Source organism: Trachemys scripta, chromosome 1 (genome assembly GCF_013100865.1).
Source record: "Trachemys scripta elegans isolate TJP31775 chromosome 1, CAS_Tse_1.0, whole genome shotgun sequence".
Taxonomy (NCBI): Eukaryota; Metazoa; Chordata; order Testudines; family Emydidae; genus Trachemys; species Trachemys scripta.
The window spans coordinates 208,386,126-208,406,018 of record NC_048298.1 but is presented as its reverse complement, the minus strand read 5'-3'; the positions used below and the strand labels follow the sequence as shown (position 1 = coordinate 208,406,018).

The 19,893-nt window shown below is 42.0% G+C and overlaps 1 protein-coding gene and 1 long non-coding RNA gene across 3 annotated transcripts in view; one reads left to right on the top strand and one right to left on the bottom strand.

The window, feature by feature from the left end:
• Positions 1–199: 199 nt before the first annotated feature.
• On the bottom strand, positions 200–17,984 carry KLHL34 (kelch like family member 34). Of its 2 annotated transcripts, none has more exons than XM_034755336.1 (2): positions 17,591–17,984; positions 200–3,842 (listed from the first exon to the last, which is right to left on the bottom strand). In XM_034755336.1, the coding sequence occupies exon 2, from the start codon at positions 3,155–3,157 to the stop codon at positions 1,403–1,405; it is 1,755 nt and encodes a 584-aa protein (XP_034611227.1). In that variant the 5' UTR covers positions 3,158–3,842; positions 17,591–17,984; the 3' UTR covers positions 200–1,402. The 2 variants fall into 2 exon arrangements, with proteins under 2 accessions (XP_034611227.1, XP_034611218.1); XM_034755327.1 differs by lacking the exon at positions 17,591–17,984 and adding an exon at positions 3,949–4,503.
• The window catches only part of LOC117868993, a 29,566-nt gene continuing 13,853 nt past the window's right edge, over positions 4,181–19,893 (top strand). The window contains exon 1 of the long non-coding RNA XR_004643752.1: positions 4,181–4,611. This is a non-coding gene — a long non-coding RNA (uncharacterized LOC117868993). The remainder of the gene's footprint in view (positions 4,612–19,893) is intronic.

Here is a 19,893-nt window from a genome sequence, read left to right as displayed (position 1 = left end):
AAGTCAGCTTGATTGCTGTAAAAGGTGAAAATTAAACATTACAATTTAAGATAGTCTAGCATGAAAGAGAGGAGAACATTTGTCCCATTTGTTATGCTGCCTTCTCTTAATAGAATACTAAATGGACAAATATATTTGGACAGATATATTTTTACTGTATTAACTTTCAGGCTAGAACGGGAACAGTGCAAGATGAACTAAAATAAATTTAGCTTTTAAATGAATATTTATGAAATTTGTTTTGAGTAAATTAAATCTTTAAACACACTCTGGAATCTAGTCACATAACTGCATTTTACAGTGCCTTAAAATGTCCTCCCAACCCATTCCCTATTACTCTGTCAGCATTGCCAACGTGAAGTGAGGCAATTGCTTTCTCTGGAATAGCCAGACATTTAATATAGAATCTCAAAAGAGTCAAGTTAACTTTCTTTCCTTCTTAGTCCTTGATAAAAGTCAAGCTTTTATTACTTCATTTCCCTCTCATATATTGGTTCAACAGTTAAAAAGAATTTCACCAACATCTTGATCATCATCTAGCAGGACACAGTATGCAGGATGTACTCACTTAAGTAGCTGGATAAAGCAACTATTGTTGCATGTTCCACTGTACCTTATAATAATTATATTCATTCAGAACTGGCTGCCTCAGTTAATGTGTGGTTTTGATACAGCAAATATGTACTGTGCCAATACAGAGCACACTTTAAAGCCCCACCCTGAAGGGCATGCCATAACAAAAGCTATTTCACAGAAAGGTCGCTTCCCCTCTTGGTTCATTTCCTATATCAAACAATCAGTGGTTTAATATATAACCATAATTAAGGCTACATTTTATCCAATCCCTCTTCTCCATGCAGTAATTTCTTGCTGATTAGCTAAGGCACGCTCACTTAGCTATTTACTCAAATAATCCCATCCTCTAAGTGTTACTTATTAAAGCTGTTACAGGCAACAGTTTTCTGATATTTATATACTACACTTTCATTTTGCTTAGCTATAGTATAAAATTCAATACCACTTACCATCTGGGGAAATGACCTTTAATTAAAAAAAATAGAGATTACATTTTTAACCCTTGCAAAATCTGACTTTAGACAGCTATTCAATGCTTCCAAGGAAATACAGCATTGGAATTCCTCTACATCGTCCTTTCAGGATGTGCTACTTGCCATATTTGCCCAGGGTAAAACCTGCCTTCAGCTGTACAAGTCACAACACATTTTTTCCCATGCTAGTGCCTGATTTCCTGTCCATAAGCACTGTGTGGGGTGTTTACTAAAGCAAAACCTCAACTCTGTTACATTTAGTGCAGTTGCAATTGTCTTTTTTCCTCTGGGGCTGCCCTGCTGTCCTGTTCTTCAGCTGTTGGAAGCATTGACTCAGAAGTTTGGCTCCACTATTATTGGGTGTCCTTAGTTTCTGCCAATTCTGAGAGTTGTAGCACTGCACACTGCAATCCATACCAAGGTAAGGGAAGTTTGCAAATCTCTTCCCAGCAGTCATTGTCTATATCATAACCCACCACATCTTGGGTTGGCACCTCCTGGGAGTCTTGCCATTTCTTTCCCCCAATGAGAAGTGCTGTTTCCTCTACCACAGCCAGACCATAGCAAAATCGGTCATAGACCAATGGCCTTAAGCGAGTCCACTGGTTTGGGGCAGGGTCATACCTTTCTATTTCAGAGAATGGTTCATACAGTCCTAAAAATGTGAAGATGGCCTCTCTGATCGTTGCCATCTGATGTCCAAATCGAGCAATGCTCATGGAGGCTTGCTTTCTCCACTGTCCTTCCAAGCTGCTCAAAGAGAACACATCCTTACTTGTGTTGGTTTGATCTGTGTATTTGCCACCTGAGATGTAGATCGTGTTCTTGCAAACTGTACAGGCATGGCCATGCATCTTGCATGGCAATTCTGTAGCCTTTGTCCATCTGTCTCTGCTAATGTTGTAGACTTCAACAGATGAATGCAGTGATCCGGTCTCGCCTCTCCCACCAATTGCAAAGATCTTGTTGTCTAGGATGCAACAAGAAAATTGGCATCTCTTTTCAAGCATTTCTGTAATTTGGGTCCACTTGTTAAATCTTGGGTCATAACGATGGACCTTGTTTGTAACTGATAAGCTGGTGCTTTTCATGTCACTTTGCAAATCTGCTGTTTCCCCACCAAGCACATACAGGTAGTTTCCAATCACACACATGCAGTGATTCTGTACTCTGTCCTGCACCTGCGTTAGAGTTCTCCATTTGTGATTGTAAACATCAAAGGCCATCACATCGTTGACCAGTCCCTCATTGGAAGTCCCTCCTCCTAGCAGGATGATGCGCGTTTGCTGGTTTCTCAGGGTGCTATACTTATCCTGCAGGATGGGCTGTTTAAAAACTAGCGAATGGTAGTTTATTGCTTTTATGATCAAGCATTTAATAGGTGGCGTGAGAGACACTTCTGACTGAGTGTAGACTTTTCTCAGCTCTTCCACTGGGATGAGACCAAATCTTATATGTTCTAATAGGTTGCTTCTGTGAATCAACCTGGATTTATCATGCTTCAGCCAGATGAACACTAGATTCAGGAGGCAGGATTCGTTCACCATAGGGACGTCAGGGGATTCTACCACTGCCATCAACGATCGGAAGTTCAGTAAGAGTAGCTCCATGAAATGCAAATCCAAAAGTTTCCAGAGATTACTGATGATGTATTTTTCTGTCGCCGACAAGGCATCTGGAAGATAGAACTTGGTGGCAATGTTGGCAGAAAAACAGCAATTTTCCAGGGTCAGGTTGTTAACCACGTACTGATTGCACAGGCCAATAGCCTCAGTCACTTGCAAGTAACTGGCAGCTTCCAGGGTGTCCTCCAGATTCTCAAAAGAAAGGGGCAACCAGGAGGTATAAATGAAATCCAGGACATGCTGGAGACCGGTGGGTGAGATGACTTGTAGGTGAATGACACTGGCTTTGGATTCTTTTGTGTAGCTTTTGAACATAGCTCTGAAATAATCACTGGAGCAGGCCAGCAGGGACTTGTGTGCAGGAAACTCATTTTCCTTCACCTTCAGTAAAATATCACACATCAAGCCTTCGGCTCTAAGCGTTTGGTACTGGGAGAGCACAGTACTGCAGTGTGCTTTGCAATAGGCCAGGAAGTAACTCATGGTGCATAATACGATGCTTTAAGCTAATTTATTAAAATTAATATGCACCAACCATTTAGAACAGTTGCACAAATCAACTTGTAGGTCCCTTTGTAAGAATGCCCATCAGAGCCTCCATCTATTCAAGAAAAGCCCAACCGAGAAAATCAGGCCCTCTGAGCCTAGCGGGCTAGCTTAGTACATTTGCAGTGAATTAAACTCATTCATTGAATGAGAAAACAGCTGAACTTAGTATCAGCCTTGGGATGCTTACTTTTCTTGCTTCCATTTCATGCAGAAGGATGGAAAGTCCACAGTTGCAGGGAGCTACTGCTTGGCTGGCCATCATGTGACGGATGTGGGAGCTAGATGACAGTCTTTAGACATGGAATTTTGCGTCGGCTCAGACGTCTCTCTCGCTCCTTCTTTCCCTGCAGGCTAATCAAAGAGCTCGTCTGCGGCTGACAGTGCATGCCGTTGAGCAGAAACAGATGAGGGGGGGAAGTGATGAGAACGTTTGCCGTTGCTTTTTCTGTCTGAGCCTTGTTTGTATTTCAAACTTAGATAAGTTTAGATCTCACTGACCGTGGGACAACAGACCACTTTTGGTGATCTTCTCTCACTATGTTAGGAAATCTGGGCTGAAGATCAAATCAGCACCCAGGGAGTAGAGCAAAAGGGATTTCTGAGCATATAAATCTTGTGCCTGGAGGCAGAAAGAGAGGCAAAATTCCATGATTAGTCACTGGTTTAATTTGACATGCATTTCTGAGCCCTTTGGTTTAAATGGTATCACCATAACTCACACCTACCAGAATAGAATGCAAACACAAGCTCCGTGTCATAGCTGTCCAAGAGTTGAACTGAGCCGGGGATGGGGAGAAGGATAGGGAGGGGGAAGAATCTAGTAGTTTTATGAACAGCCTGAGCCGAAGCATCTGTCATTGAATGACCTGAATGGAAATCACGAGAGTAACACATTTGTATAAAGTGGTGACAAAAATAGATCCCATGTTATGTCATAGTAAACTGAACTCTGTTTATAGAGGAGAGAGAATTGGCATCTGTTACCAGCTAGAAACAAATCCCTGAACTTCTGTGGATAGTCCATAGCTGACTATATTAGCTTTTCCACTTTGAGTTTGTTCTAATTAAGTACAAATAAAGGAGGATTATTTGATTTCTCACCTACGCCTTCTGGGATCTAATTCCCACCAGGGAAAGAAGGTGTGGATGGGCTACATATCTTGGTCTCTTGAGACTTTAGCTTTATTTGAGTAGCCCTGGGTGCAGGCTCTGAAATGCCGTGATCTGACAACAATCAGGAGTTTCCTTTTGACACCCTTCCTTCCAAACACTCAAGGCTTGCAAAGTGACAGAGTTGATAAAATGCTAGAGCATCCTGCTGCATTGTGGACCAACAGACTCTGGGGCAGGGGCAAAGTCCTGCAGTTGTCCTTTGCTGTCATCCACAGGTAAAGTTTCTCAGCATTCCAGTGGCTATGTAATATAATTTTTATTCATCCTCTGTACACTGATAGAATTTCACAGCTGATTGGAGTGTTTTTTTCTAGGAGCGTTTGTTTTCACAGTGTTACTTTACTGCTAAGTAAAACCTCAGTAATAGGGCTGAAGATGATTACCGGCTGCAGTAGATAAAACAGGCTGAGTGACTTGCTCATGCATCAGAATTATACAGTGTGTCCTACTCTGACTTTTTTTAAATGTGGGTGTTCATTGCTATAGCATTTTAGAAATGATTTTTCTGCATAGACCCACTTTCTGTTTATATTAGAGACCATAAATCAGGGTCTTATTGAAATAATAATCTGTTTTGGTAACTAGATGAAACTAACACAGACTGGTCAGGGGGTGAGAAAGAGACATTTTTTCTTATATAAGCTTCCTGTTTCTCTAGGAGGAAATTGTAAAACATTTAAGAGGAAATGAAGCAATATTCCGTGATTTAGGTCAAGCAATCTGATTGGCCTAAATTGTTCCCTTTCTTTTTTGCACCAACTAAAAATAAAATGATTCCCCAGTACCATCAAACTTGTGCAGTCAGTCACCCTGTGGGTTCAGAGTGGATGTTAAATGCTACATTCCTCATTGTCATGGTGAAACTTCCTTTGCTTTTGTTTTGTACATGATGTAGATGATACAAGGGTGCAATCAGACCCAGGCTGTTTAAAAGACTCTCGAAACTGCAGCTGATCCATTGTGTCACTGTAACCAGGAAAGGAGATGTGACTGCAGCTGAACGAAATGGGGCTTCTCTATACACAAAAGCTGCACTGGTTTAACTCAAATCAGTAACTGAGGCTTGGTCTACAGCCAGGGTTGCACCAGCTTAACTATCAGGGTAATGTTAACCTACTTAGTTAAACTGGTACAGCTTTCTGTGTTGACACTCTGATGTTAATGCAAGCTGGCTTATATTGGTTTACCTTACATTTTTAAATTAGAAGGGTAGTAGTACCTACTGTAAATAAATAGTGTAAATGATAGATGCAGGCTAAACTGATGTGCGCCAATTTTAAACTGATATGTGTCCACACACAGAGTTGTGCTGATTTAACTAAATCTATTTAACATCATACCTGCAACTGGTGTAACTGCGTATAGACAAACTCTGACTTAAGCTAAATTGATATATGCCAGTTGTAAATGTATTGAAATGTGTCCACATGGGTTTAACTAAACTGATTTAAAATCAATTTCAGCTAAACTGTTGCAATAGTTACATGCAGAGCAGCCCCAGTTATGCCCATGTAAATCTGAAGTGAATGAAAGCAGAATTTGGTTCATTTTAATGGCCACTTAGCTGGTAGAAATATTTGTCTGGGGCATTTATTTGTCTGACTGGTCATTGAATTAATTACAGAAAGATCTAAACATTGGGGTGGTTTATTTTTTTAATGGGGAGTTGAAATAAAATTAAATCTTTCCCAAAGTGTGGTGTTATAAGAGCAGTACCCTCATGCCAAACTGTAAAGTTTTTTGGTTGAATATAATGAGAAAGGTTATAATATATTTTTTTCAAAGTAAGGAACTTTTCTCACTGGTTGGTTGGTTGGCAGATCAAACCCAATGCTTTTACCTGAATCACTAGATAGCCTTTAAAGTTAGGTTAAAATTAATATTTCAATTACATATAATTCAGTGGTTTGAGCATTGGCCTGCTAAACCCAGGGTTGCGAGTTCAATCCTTGAGGGGGCCATTTAGGGAACTGGGTCAAAATCAGTACTTGGTCCTGCTAGTGAAGGCAGGGGGCTGGACTCGATGACCTTTCAGGGTCCCTTCCAGTTCTATGACATAGGTATATCTCCAGACTTGAGAAACCAAACTTTTTTTTTTAAACTATATGCATCCATTAGATTTAGTGAAGCTACTTGGCAGAGACTTTTAGCATATTTTCTATCTAAAATGGAGATGGTCTGGAATAAAACCTTACAGTTCTATGGAAGTACCAAAAAGCCTTCAATACCGTGGAAATGCCAGATGAGAATGGGTTGTACAAAACAGATAAGAATGGGTTGTGTAAAACTTTTGGGCTTTCACTTTTGCAATTATTTTTTCCATTGAAAAGCTGGGAAATATCATATATTGCAAAGCTTTGTCCAATAGCTTTCATCAAATAGCTTTAACAGACCACAAGTTCGCAAATATTTCTATTACCTTTATAAATGTTTCCATTATTTTTTAGGGAAAGGGCACAGAAAAGAGAAAAAACAGTGTACAAAGTTACACAATTAAAACTGGGATCATGAGTGACAAGTAGTTCACAGTAAAACAGTCATTACAAAGAGGTGCCATGGGCAGGATTTTAGCTACAAAATGTTACATAGGAAATCAGCATGTGGTGGGTATTACACTGACACTACAAAGAGATGCGAAGGAAAAAATATGCTGACTTTTGAGCTGCACAAAAGTGACATCATCACTTTAAGCAAATCTTTTTTAGTTGCTGATTGAGCTTGTGAAGTTATTTCTCATATTCTTCCCCCTCCTCTTCTCTTTTTCAGGTGCTCTTTTGTTTGTCTCCCAGGAGGACACATTTAATTAGCATGTTTATTGCTCCCTCAATGGATTAAATATGTGTTTCTCATTGAATAAAAAGCAGGTTGGGAAAGTTTTTAAACAGGGCTTACATGTCAGAGTGATTGCTGTGGGATGGGCATCAGGGCCAGCTCCAGGCACCAGCGCAGGAAGCAGGTGCTTGAGGCGGCCAATGGAAAGGGGTGGCACATCTGGGTCTTCGGCAGCAATTCGGCGGTGGGTCCGAATGCAACATTATTAACCAGACTGAATCTGTTACCATTTCAGGTAGCAAGTGTCTGATATGAACTCTCAACTGCTGACGTGGAAACGGGAAGTTTTTAAGAATTCCTGGAGTTACATACATCATCGTCTTCATGTTGTTCTTTAAATCCATAACAAAAGCTTAGTTGCCCTGGGAGTGAGTAGTGGAGGGAGAATGCACAGCTGTGCTGTACATATTTAATGTACAAACACACATGCAGGTTTGAATAATTTTAGGCAGTGATGTCACTGGTAAGGAAATAGAACATAATTTTATAGACTGGGTGAAACCCACTGAAATGAACGGTGGAGAAGCTTGTGAGGAAGAATGAATGATGTGCAAGGCAATCCTCGCAAGTAAAGAGATTATTTTTTTAATGCTGAATGACTAAATAAGATTAGGCTTGATTGTGGCAAAGGCACTCGTGATGTGCATTGTATACAGGGCCAGTCTGCCTGGGTTCGTTGCCAAGTGCATGGCTAGCAATCCTCACTGATAGTTTGTCAAGCACAAAACAGAGATTAGAAACAGTTTGTATGGATAACTGGTCAGAGACTTGGTGCTGGAGGCTCGGCTCACCTGGAAGGAAGCCAGACATTGTCCCTCCGCACAGGGAGCAGACAGTCACTATCTCCCACAATTGGGAGAAAGAATCATTTTTGCTTAATGTTTACTTTCTGTTTTTGACTGTGACAGATACAGCACTTTCCTGCAATATCCTTGGCAGACCATATGATATTAAATGTATGTATTATTTTGGGCTGGGATTGTATGTAACCTCTCTAGGAGGGAGATGTGAGACCTGGAAGTTGAAAAGGCTATATTGACAACGAACTAGACAAATATGGACTGTTGGGACAGTAAGTGTTAAGTGGATTTTCTGGGGAATCCCTAGAGAGAAGTTAATGCAAATTCCCCAACTGCTGTTATGCAAAAACCCAGCCTTTTGAAGCTATGCACAAGGCAGCTAGGGTGTCCACTTTACTCCTGGTGTGATCCAGATGGGAAATTTGCACAGGCTCACCCTGCTTGCAGAGGTGAATCAAACCTATTTTTCTTCAGTAGGAACCAGATCAGTCCCTGAGAGATTACTGTCACAGCTCCGGGAAACTGCACCTGTATTTCCCCTCAGTGGCTCAACTCTCAGGCTTTCAGCTTTCTAGGCTGTAGACCCAGCCCTCTCTCCTTTCTGACTGGGGTATTTCCAGGCTGAACAGTATCCTGCATTGACTGTGTTGTTCCTAACAAAAGATAGTGTGTCTCAACAAGCCTGCTTGCTTCTCCCCTCAGAAATGGTTCATGGTGTAATTGCCAACCATTATAAATTACCACACGGCACTTCCTATGCAAGCCTATTGCATTCCTTACCTAAAAGTACTACAGTGAAAACATATTAAAAACAATAAAAGAGCCTACACACATGCTAATAAGCTTACACGATACCACCCCAACTATCTCCAACATGGGCTTTGGCAGGTGAGTCCTTCAAAACCCCCAGAGGGGTCTCTTTTGCGTCACAAGTTCATAACAGCCCTAGCTCAGAACCAGCACTCAGTTTTATGGGCCTCAGTAAGAACATAGGAGCAGCCATACCTGGTCAGACCAATGGACCATCTAGCCCAGGATTCCTATCTTCTGACAGTAGCCAGTGCCAGGTGCTTCAGAGGAAATGAAGAGAACAGGGCAATATTGAGTAAGTCATCCTCTGTTATCCAGTTCCAGCTTCTGGCAGGTGGAATTTAGGAACAGCTGGAGCATGGGGTTGCATCCCTGACCATCTTGGCTAACAGCCATTGATGGACCTAACCTCCATTAACTTATCTCATTCTTTTTTAAATCCAGTTTTACTTTTGGCCTTCACAACATCCCTTGGCAATGACCTGCTTTGCCGACGTGATCAATTTTAGCTGTTTTGGGTTACAATTCATTTTAGTCTTGAACCCACGGGTAATGAAATGTTGCCACCCATATTGTATGACTGCAGGGCAGAAGAACTGTACTTAATATGCCCTAATTGAGGTGGTCTCTTTAATTTACCTCACTTGCTGAGCAGAGTAGAGCTGCCAAATCCAAGTGAAAGGGATGAGGGCAGGTGTTTCTGTCTGGTGGTGTGAACTCCGACTAAAGAGTCCTAGATACCATTGGCCCCTTGTAGAGTCCTTGTTTCTGTTCAGTGCTTGCTAGAGCTGTAGTCACCGACGAGCAGGTCTAGGGGGCTGGACCATTGACCTGGCATAGGGACAATGTGGCAGCAAAAGACAATGCGGAGGGGGCAGCAGCAGTGAGGTGCCCACTACCCATGGAAATCACTAAGCTCTGGGCCAAGTGGTGGAACCTCAGAACACAGGACTGCAGCTTGCGGCAAAGGCAGCAGCAACAGCAGCGGAGATAACAAAAGCAGCAAGAAGTGGTGAGCAGCAGAGGCATTGCTTGCCCCCTTTCTTCCCCCCATTTAGGGGTGGGAGGTGAACCCACGTGGATGCATGCCTGTATTCTGGGACTTTGCTGACTTTGGACAAGCAACTGTGAGGGGTGTGCAGCAGAGGGAAAGGAGAGTGGTGCATTAAAGGAACATTCATTCATCAGACTTTCACTCCGTGAGGTGGGAAATTGAGGCAAGGGACTACTGCTTTTGTTAGGCCTTTCCTCACACCACAGGGACAAAATGGCAGACAAGCAGGGGAAAGCAAAGGGCAGAATGCCCTGCTAACAGTGCAAGCTCGCTGAGAAGGCAAGCCATATCAAAATACCTGAAAACTAACTAGCTTTCATTAGCTGTTAAGACTGCCTGGTCTGCTCATGAGTCTGCAGCTGACCCATCTCCTGAGGGCTCCTATTCACCCTCAGCAGAGCACATTGACTTGCTCTCCATTAAACTGATGGCTGTTGAACTCTCTGGGCCCCCTCCAGCCTCTTCAAGCTGCCACACAGTTGGATTTGGCCTGGATTCCTCTTAAGTATTAAAAATAATCCTTTTGTCAGCAAGAAAGAGGGTTGGTATTCTTCAGCAGGACGCCATGCCCTTTCCAGAGATTTCAGAGCCCTCTGTGAGAAGTCAGTTAGGTTTAATTCCTCCCTTTCCTCATCCTATTCACCCCATGGGACAGAGGGGCAGCATAGAGCCCTTCTGCTGTTTTATGATGTCCCAAGAACCCCTGATGCAGGTGGTAATCATCAGCAACTATTGCCACTGTTTTTTTGCCTCCTTCTTGCCCCTGCAATATGAGAGAGGTGGAGCTAGATGAAGATTTCAGCCAAATGGAGGTACTGTACAAGAGTGAAAAGCTGGTGTAAGGAAGATCAGAATCAAACCCAATGTGTCTGCCTTAGATAGCTTACAGACTAAATTAAGGCTTGACATCACAAGGAATAGTATCATTAGTCTTGTAGGGATGAAGAGAGAGCACCGGAGACAGCAATAAGATCATGCGGTTGCTTTGGTTGGTACTGTGAGCATTTTGACACTCAAGCAATGTTTGCTGATGATACTATTACTAAAGGGGGGAAGACCATGTTTTTCGAACCCTTGAGCCTCACAGCCTGTGAAATCTAGATCTCCCTCACCTCTTAGTAACAGCAATAAAAATTAACAAAATTATGTTTCCTCTGACCAGGTTTTTAATCTGCACAATGGAAAGTAAAGAAATAATTTTGTACTTTCAATCTATGTCACTATTAGTGGAGTTTCACTGCATCTTAGTTCAGCATAAGGGGGTTCCACTGAGTAAGCTAAATCAAACATTGTAGAGAAAGATTACAATAAATTTGTTCTCCCCCACATCTCAACACCACAAAAGTAACCCTGGCTCTTTTCTAGAGATGAGTAATTACATCTTGTAAACAAAAAAGGAAGCATTAAGATCCAGCTACAGCCCTGCAAATCTGTGGATATCCGCTTCATATCCACGGACCATGTTTTCGGATCGGATGCGGATACAAAATTTGTATCTGCACAGGACTCTAAATCCAGGAGGTGGCTTGAAATGACCATTTCTGTGGCTTCCCTCTGCTCCATTCTTCTACCAAATAGCAATATTTGAAAAGTAGTAGTTGAAGGATTTAAACGGATCTTGTATCCTGGACCTGAACCTTATATTAGTGGGTAGTGGCACTGGTTGTGAAATTGGCAATGGAAAGGTACAGACAGAAATGAAATATTTATGCCACTCGCTGCCTACCCTCCCAAAATGTGTCAGTCTGCCTTTGACTAAGATAAGGTGCAATATCTGTTCAACATTTGATACAACATCTTTCAGGGGTTTACATTATGCATTTTCAGGGGAATGGAGTAGCTCTTAACTTGAGTTAGTTCTTTCCCCACATCATTCAGGAAATACCTGCATGCTCAGAGTTTCCTAATATTGGGGCATAACCTCAGTCTGTTGATTTCATTGGCGCTACATTGATTTATGCCAGCTGAGGATCTGTTCTAGTATCTTTTAGAACTGTATAGAGCAACTTGGGTAGATGGAGGTCAGCAGCTCCTTTCTGGGGAAGTGAACAGCATGGAATCAGGGGCTGCAACACCTGGACTGGCATTTGGAATTTGGAGCCCCTGGAATTTGCAGTTATCTGATGTGACTTCCTTTCAATCTTTTTCTCCCTCCCATCGGTAAAGCTCCCCAACTTCTCCGCCAACCCTCCTTTTCAGTCTAGTGAGTGTCATTCTTATTATGGAAAAGCTTTTTCAAAGAGGAAAGTTTTGCTGCATTTCCTAAAGCTGGTCAGACAGTGATCATAGAATCATAGAATTGTAGGACTGGAAAGGACATCTAGTCCAGTCCCCTGCACTCATGGCAGGACTAAGTATTATCTAGTTTTAGACCATCTCTGACAGGTGTCTGTCTAACCTGGTCTTAAAAATCTCCAATGATGGAGATTCCACAACCTCCCTAGGGAATTTATTCCAGTGCTTAACCACCCTGACAGGAAGTTTTTCCCAATGTCCAACCTAACCTGCCCCATTGCTTCTTGTCCTATTATTGGTTATTAATGGTTCCCAATCCTGCTGGAAAGGTATAACAAGTGGGCTTCCACAGGGGTCTGTTTTGGGACCGGCTCTGTTCAATATCTTCATCAACGACTTAGATATTGGCATAGAAAGTACACTTATTAAGTTTGCAGATTATACCAAACTGGGAGGGATTGCAACTGCTTTGGAGGATAGGGTCATAATTCAAAATGATCTGGACAAATTGGAGAAATGGTCTGAGGTAAACAGGATGAAGTTTGCATTTGTCTTTGTTAAAGTGCTCCACTTAGGAAGGAACAATCAGTTTCACACATGCAGACTGGGAAGAGACTGTCTAGGAAGGAGTACATCAGAAAGAGATCTAGGAGTTATAGTGGACCACAAGCTAAATATGAGTCAACAGTGTGATGCTGTTGCAAAAAAAGCAAGCATGATTCTGGGATGCATTGACAGGTGTGTTGTGAGCAAGACACAAGAAGTCATTCTTCCGCTCTACTCTGCGCTGGTTAGGCCTCAACTGGAGTATTGTGTCCAGTTCCGGGCACCGCATTTCAAGAAAGATGTGGAGAAATTGGAGAGGATCCAGAGAAGAGCAACAAGAATGATTAAAGGTCTTGAGAACATGACCTCTGAAGGAAGGCTGAAAGAATTGGGTTTGTTTAGTTTGGAAAAGAGAAGACTGAGAGGGGATATGATAGCAGTTTTCAGGTATCTAAAAGGGTGTCATAAGGAGGAGGGAGAAAACTTGTTCACCTTAGCCTCTAAGGATAGAACAAGAAGCAATGGGCTTAAACTGCAGCAAGGGAGGTTCAGGTTGGACATTAGGAAAAAGTTCCTACCTGTCAGGGTTTTTAAACACTGGAACAAATTGCCTAGGGAGGTTGTGGAATCTCCATCTCTGGAGATATTTAAGAGTAGGTTAGATAAATGTCTATCAGGGATGATCTAGACAGTGTTTGGTCCTGCCATGAGGGCAGGGGACTGGACTCGATGACCTCTCAAGGTCCCTTCCAGTCCTAGAATCTATGAATCTATCCTCAGAGGTTAATAAGAACAATTTTTCTCCCTCCTCCTTGTAACAACCTTTTACGTACTTGAAAACTGTTATGTCCCCTCTCAGTCTTCTCTTTTCCAGACTAAACAAATCCAATTTTTTCAATCTTCCCTCATAGGTCATGTTTTCTAGACCTTTAATCTTTTTTGTTACTCTTCTCTGGACTCTCTCCAATTTGTGCACATCTTTCCTGAAATGTAGTGCCCAGAACTGGACACAATACTCCAGTTGAGGCCTAATCAGCATGGAGTAGGGCAGAAGAATTACTTCTTGTGTCTCCTGCTAATACATCCCAGAACGATGTTTGCTTTTTTTGCAACAGTGTTACACTGTTGACTCATATTTAGTTTGTGATCCACTTTGACGCCCAGATCCCTTCTGCGGTACTCCCTTATTCCTAGGCAGTCATTTCCCATTTTGTATGTGTGCAGTTGATTGTTCTTTCCTAAGTGGAGAGTACTTTGCATTTGTCCTTATTGAATTTCATCCTATTTACTTCAGACCATTTCTCCAGTTTGTCCAGATCATTGTGAATTGTAATAGTATCTTCCAAAGCACTCGCAACCCATCCCAGCTTGATATCATGGACAAACTTTATAAGTGTACTCTCAGTGCTATTATCTAAATTATTGATGAAAATATTGAACAGACTTTGACCCAGGACTGATCCCTGCGGGACTCCACTTGTTATGCCCTTCCAGCTTGATTGTGAACCACTGATAACTACTCTCTGGGAATGGTTTTCCAACCATTTATGCACCCACCTTATAATAGCTCCATGTAGGCTGCATTTCCCTAGTTTGCTTATGAGAAGATCATGCAAGACAGTATCAAAAGCCTTACTAGAGTCAAGATAGACCACATCTATTGCTTCCTCCTTATCCACAAGGCTTGTTATCCTGTCAAAGAAAGCTTGACAAATCTATGCTGACTGTTACTTATCACCTTATTATCTTTTAGGTGTCTGCAAATGAATTGATTATTTGCTCCATTATCTTTCTGGGTACTGAAATTAAGCTGACTGGTCTGTAATTCCCCAGTTTGTCCTTATTCTCCTTTTTTATAGATTTACCCTCTTCCAATCCTCTGGAATCTCTCCTGTCTTCCTTGACTTTCCAAAGATAATCACTAATGGCTCAGCTATCTACTCAGTCAGCTCCTTGAGTATTCTAGTGTGTATTTTATCAGGCCCTGGCAACTTGAAGACATCAAACTTGTCTAAGTAATTTTTAACTTGTTCTTTCCCTATTTTAGCCTCAGATCCTACGTGATTTTCACTGATGTTCACTATGTTAGACGTCCAATCGCTACTAAACTTTTTGGTGCTTGATGCTATCTGGTCATCCAAGTATAGCAGTCAAACAAGGGCCTGCGGCTTCACACCACTTTGCCAAATTGGGGGCTTCTGTGGAAGGTGAACACAATGTCTTGGCCAGTTCTTTGAAGCATTTCCCCTTTCTGACAAGCTTCATTTCAGTCTGGCCTGGGTTCAGCTTGAGCCAGCTGCTATTCTTCCAAGAACTGAATTTTTTTTGGCTCTAACGGCTTAAGTGGGACATGGTTACTTGTATGAAACCTCTGCACTAGGGTAAATTTTACCTCAGAGAAAATATTATATTTTAGGAAGAAAGGCTTAAAAAGAGATTATGTGGAGATGGTAGGACTCATATTCAGTTTTTTCATATTCATATGTTCCTTTGATTTTTTTCCTCTTCCTTTTTGACACTCCCCTCCCAATATATCTTTTCCCCGAAATGCTGTGTGTGAATTTGTACATTACGTTGCAATGTTGGTATAGGCCCCAAATCAGGAAAGCTCTCAAGCATATGCTTAACATTAAGCATGTGCTTAAGTCCTACTGATGTGCTTAAATGCTTTCCTGAAGAGGGAGACTTTCCTGAATTGAAGTCTTAAATAGGACAAACCTGGTTTGCATACTGAGCTTTGGTACTTTTGAGACACCACGGTTGCCCTGTTTTGAAAATTTGCCCAGCATGTCAGTAATTTGAAAAGGTACAGAACAAAAGGATGAATGTATATCTATTGCCTCTATTCACAGGAAAAGTGATTGAAAATTCATTGCCTAACATTATTGCTGTTTAAAGAGCTACTCCCTGGGGATATCTCAGCTTCGGCATTTTTGCTGAGATCAATATATAAGAATGCATGTTTAAGAATTCATGGCTACAGTATAAAAATATATTTCAACAGTGCTGAGGTTAGAATATTTTTTGCTGCTTGCACATAAAAGGAAAATAGGTTAAGTGGTGTTTTGTTCTCTTTGTTGAAAGCTTAAGAATATAAACATTCCTGTTCTTGATGTTAGTAGTTCACATTCTTGAAGGCCAATTGCTTTCATTTCTCTTCTGCGCTAGTGAGAGACTATGGAAAATTCCAGGTGATCCAGTAAATAAGCAGGAGCTAAAAGGCCAGATTCTCGTCCCCCGGTACCATCCCTTTGGCTATGTCTACACTTCAGGCTGGAGTTGTAATTCCCAGACCCTTGCTAGCTCTGAACCAGCTAGCACACTAAAAATATACAGTATAGCCCCAGAGCAAGTGGTGGTGGGAGGGGCTAGCCATCCTGAATAAATACTGTGACAGACCCAGACCAGTGGCACAGGAATCTGGTAGAGGGCAAATATACCAGCCACTGGATGAATAGTTTTCTGTTCCCTGAATGACCAGAGCAAGGGCTGCCCTAGAGCAATCAGGAACCTGCTAGAACCAATTAAGACAGGCAAACTGATTAGATACCTGGAGCCAATTAAGAGCAGGCAGGCTAATCAGTGCACCTGGTTTAAAAAGGACCTCCCATCAGTTAGTGGAGGGGGCGCAAGGAGTGAGAAGCTGTACTGCTGGAGGACTGAGAGTAAAAACATGATCAGGCTTCAGAAGGAAGATCCTGCAGTGAGGATAAAGAAGGTGCTGGTGGGGGGAGGCCACGGGAAAGTAGCCCAGGAAGTTGTAGCTGTAGCTGTCGCTGTCACACAGCTGATTCAGGAGACATTGTAGACAGCTGCTTGGGGCCTTGGGCTGGAACCTGGTGTAGAGGGTGGGCCTGGGTTCCCCCCATCCCTCCCAGTCACAGGAGGAGTTGACCAGGTCTGTGAGAAACAACAGAGACTGTGGGGATTGTTCTCTGTTTCCCCCATGCTGGCCAGTGATGAGGTTAGCTGAGTGAATGGCAGGTTTGAGCCTCTAGCAGAAGCAGCCAAACTGAGGGCAGCCGAGAACCGCTGAGGAGAGCAAATCCGCCAAAAAGCTCAGGACCCACCCAGGCAGAGGAGGAACTTTGTCACAGTACCTAGTGACTTGGATAGGATCGTATTTGGGGCAGCTACCCTCTGCTGCCGCTCAGACCGCTGCAGCTACACTTCTATTTTTAGTGCACTTGTTCAAACAGAAGGAGGGTAGGAAATTGCCCCTCCAGCTGGAAGTGTAGACGTACGCTTTGGCACACCTTGAGTGATGCAAAGGGGCTGAATTCTGGCCACAGCTCCCTAGCATTGCCACTGAGTTATTGGGTTATATTGGACAACTTACTTACCTTCTCTATTTTTTCCCTTTGTAAAATAAACATAAGATCACCAACCTGCCTCAGAAAAACAAGTAGAGAATTACTGTAAGCGTCCTTTGAGATCTTCAGATGAGGGCTTAATCCTGGTAGGTACCGAGTAACTCCTGATGGAGGTGTAGTTTTCCAAAATCCCATTGAGATCTCAGAAAAACAAGAACAGTGGGAACAAGGGCACTCAGCTCCTGCAGGAGGTTCTGGGCACTTTGCCGGATCAAGCCCTACCAGTGCAAATTCTTTATTATTATTATTAAGTAGCAGCTCTAACCACTAGACCATGAGCACCATTACGTCACATGCCTGGTAACTAAAGCATAGAGACAGTGACTGAGGCTGAGTCTTCTTTAATGCACCCTTTTCTGAATATTAATATGATTTTCAGTACAAACTGTTCTGAACATTTCTCACTCAGAGTATTTTAAAGTCTACAGTCTACATAGTTCCAGTGTCCTGAATGGAACTACGCCAACGCGCACCAGCTGAGGAGGTGGCTTGTCATTTTTAGACCATTTATGTGGCTGCAGCACGTGTATTTCATTTGACTCACCTGCCAAATGGTGTAGGGAGCACGTGGATTTGCCTGTGTTCCGACATGCACATCACAGTCTTGTCAAGTGCGAGCATTTCCGTGGAGAATTCACATTTGTATCACAATAATTATATGAATTTGACACTGCCTCTGATTCCCCCAGCTGTGTGATAGGGACACCCTTTCCCAGGGTCAGGCTCCTGACTTATGCAAGGCTCTCCCACTCGGTCTGTCCTGTTCAACAGCTCTGCTGTAAATATCAGAATGGAGAGCCGCATTCGTCAAAGAAGGGAATAAAGATGCTGATTCACCCACACATTTTAGAGACTGACTCACTGGTATTCAGGCATGCAGATAGCCTGCATATGCTTCCAGGTCACATGCGTATGTGACATTTAGAAGAGTTAGGTGACCTGAAGTGAGATTATCTATTGGATCTAAACTAGCTGCAGAAAATGGACTTGGAAGCTTTAATTTATCCTAATTAACCTTCAGTATTAAAAAAGAGTCTGAGTGCATGGCTGTGCATGGAGCAGGTGTGCAAGAAGTGCTAAGAACGCTGCCGGAACTGAAGGGGTTGTAAAGCTCTTTACAAACGGCACATTTGCTTTGACACTTCACTGTCGCAGAGACTACATCTGCACCGGGTGAGTCCCAGCTCTCAGACATACTCACTCTGGCTTTCATTGAGCTAGCATGCGAAAAATAGCTGTGTAACTCCAGTGGCACAGGCTAGCCATCCTGAATACGTACCCATGCAGTCCAGGAGGGTTTGTACTTGGGGTGGCTAGTGGTTGCAGCCTCTCACTGTTGCTCGTGCTACTGTGGCCTCACTACTATTTTTAACACAAGAGCTCATTGAGAGCTACGGTGAGTAGCTGGGAATCATGCCCCTAGTTCCAAGTGTAGCTGTAGCCAGAGAGATGTAACGTGTCTTTCAGTAACGTATGTTGTTTTATTTTTTATATATATTAACAGTCGGCTCCAACTGAGGCATTGGAGATTTGTTCTTTTGAATCTGGAGATATTGTGTGTTCTCTATTAAGCTGCACCTTTCTGATTTTCCCCTCACCTCCCAAATTTTAAAAGTAGCCAACATGTGACGTACCAAGTGATACTATATTATTGCAGCAATGTTTTCCTGTAAAAATTCCACTAGGTGGTGTTTAAATTTCTGTTCAGGTTGGAGGTTATTTTAATTTCCCATCAGCTAAAAAGTAGAGGCTCCAGATTCATTTCAGCTATGCCAGGAGCCAACTAGGAGAACTGTAAACTATCCACAGATGCTGCTATTGTATCTGGAGTAAATTTTTACTAAGACTTCAGCATCTAATTAGACAAACTTTGTTAAGAAATAAATGTACATTAAACAAGTAAGGTGGAGAAGGAAAGTTCAGACTCATTCCAACCATATAGGCAATAGAGTGACTATATACGCCACCTTTAGAAACCCAGTATTATCCTATGAGAATACGCTTCACTGGCTGAAACATAGCTTGAGGCCTGTTACTTAAAGATTACTGAGAGCTACAGGCTTTTTTTTACAAACTCTTCTTGTGTACAACAAAGACCATATCATCCACCCTAATTTTTCTGTTTACTCACTAGAAAATTAATATGAAACCAAGCCCGTTCAAACCCAAGTACTCATAGTGTGTTTTAGTTTGATCACAGCTAAGATCTGAAGTGATATAACTATAGATATGTTCAACATTGTTAAAAAAGTGAAATGATTGTTTTAAATCATGCTTTTTTAAAAATCTTGTTACTTTTTAAAATTAAATAATAAATTACAATATTGCAATTTGAAGTTACTAAAATATAGCAACATATTGTCAAAATACGTCATCCTGACAAAACCACAGTGGAGGTAGCCTACCAAATGTGATTTACCAACAGCCTGTGAACTACATTGTTCTTAGCAGGGCCAGAATATTTTCACTTAAAGCTCTTTAATATTTCACTACTTGATTATATGACTTACAATTAGTCACAAGTCTGCCTTAGGTTGTCTCAGGCAATGTCCACCAGAACGTTTGAGCAGCTTTGCTTACTTTGTAAATGGTTTTTGACTCCTTCTAAACAATAGGAAACAGACTTTTATCATGGTTTACTGGTCTTATCACTAGCTCTTCCTTATTTCTCGTAAGATCTGTTTAACCCAGTCACATGATGTAGACCAAAAGAAAATGCTGCAGTGTATGCCTGTACATGCAAAGGTGGTATCCTCCCATTTAGCATTAATGAGTTTCCCTTGTAACTTATCCACACATGAATGGCACCAGACAATTGATATTATTTTTAGGGGTAAGTCTAACATA

Bases quoted from the DNA above. Each gene is read 5' to 3' on its own strand.
- KLHL34 (XM_034755336.1), bottom strand. From the start codon at position 3,157: ATGAGTTACTTCCTGGCCTATTGCAAAGCACACTGCAGTACTGTGCTC.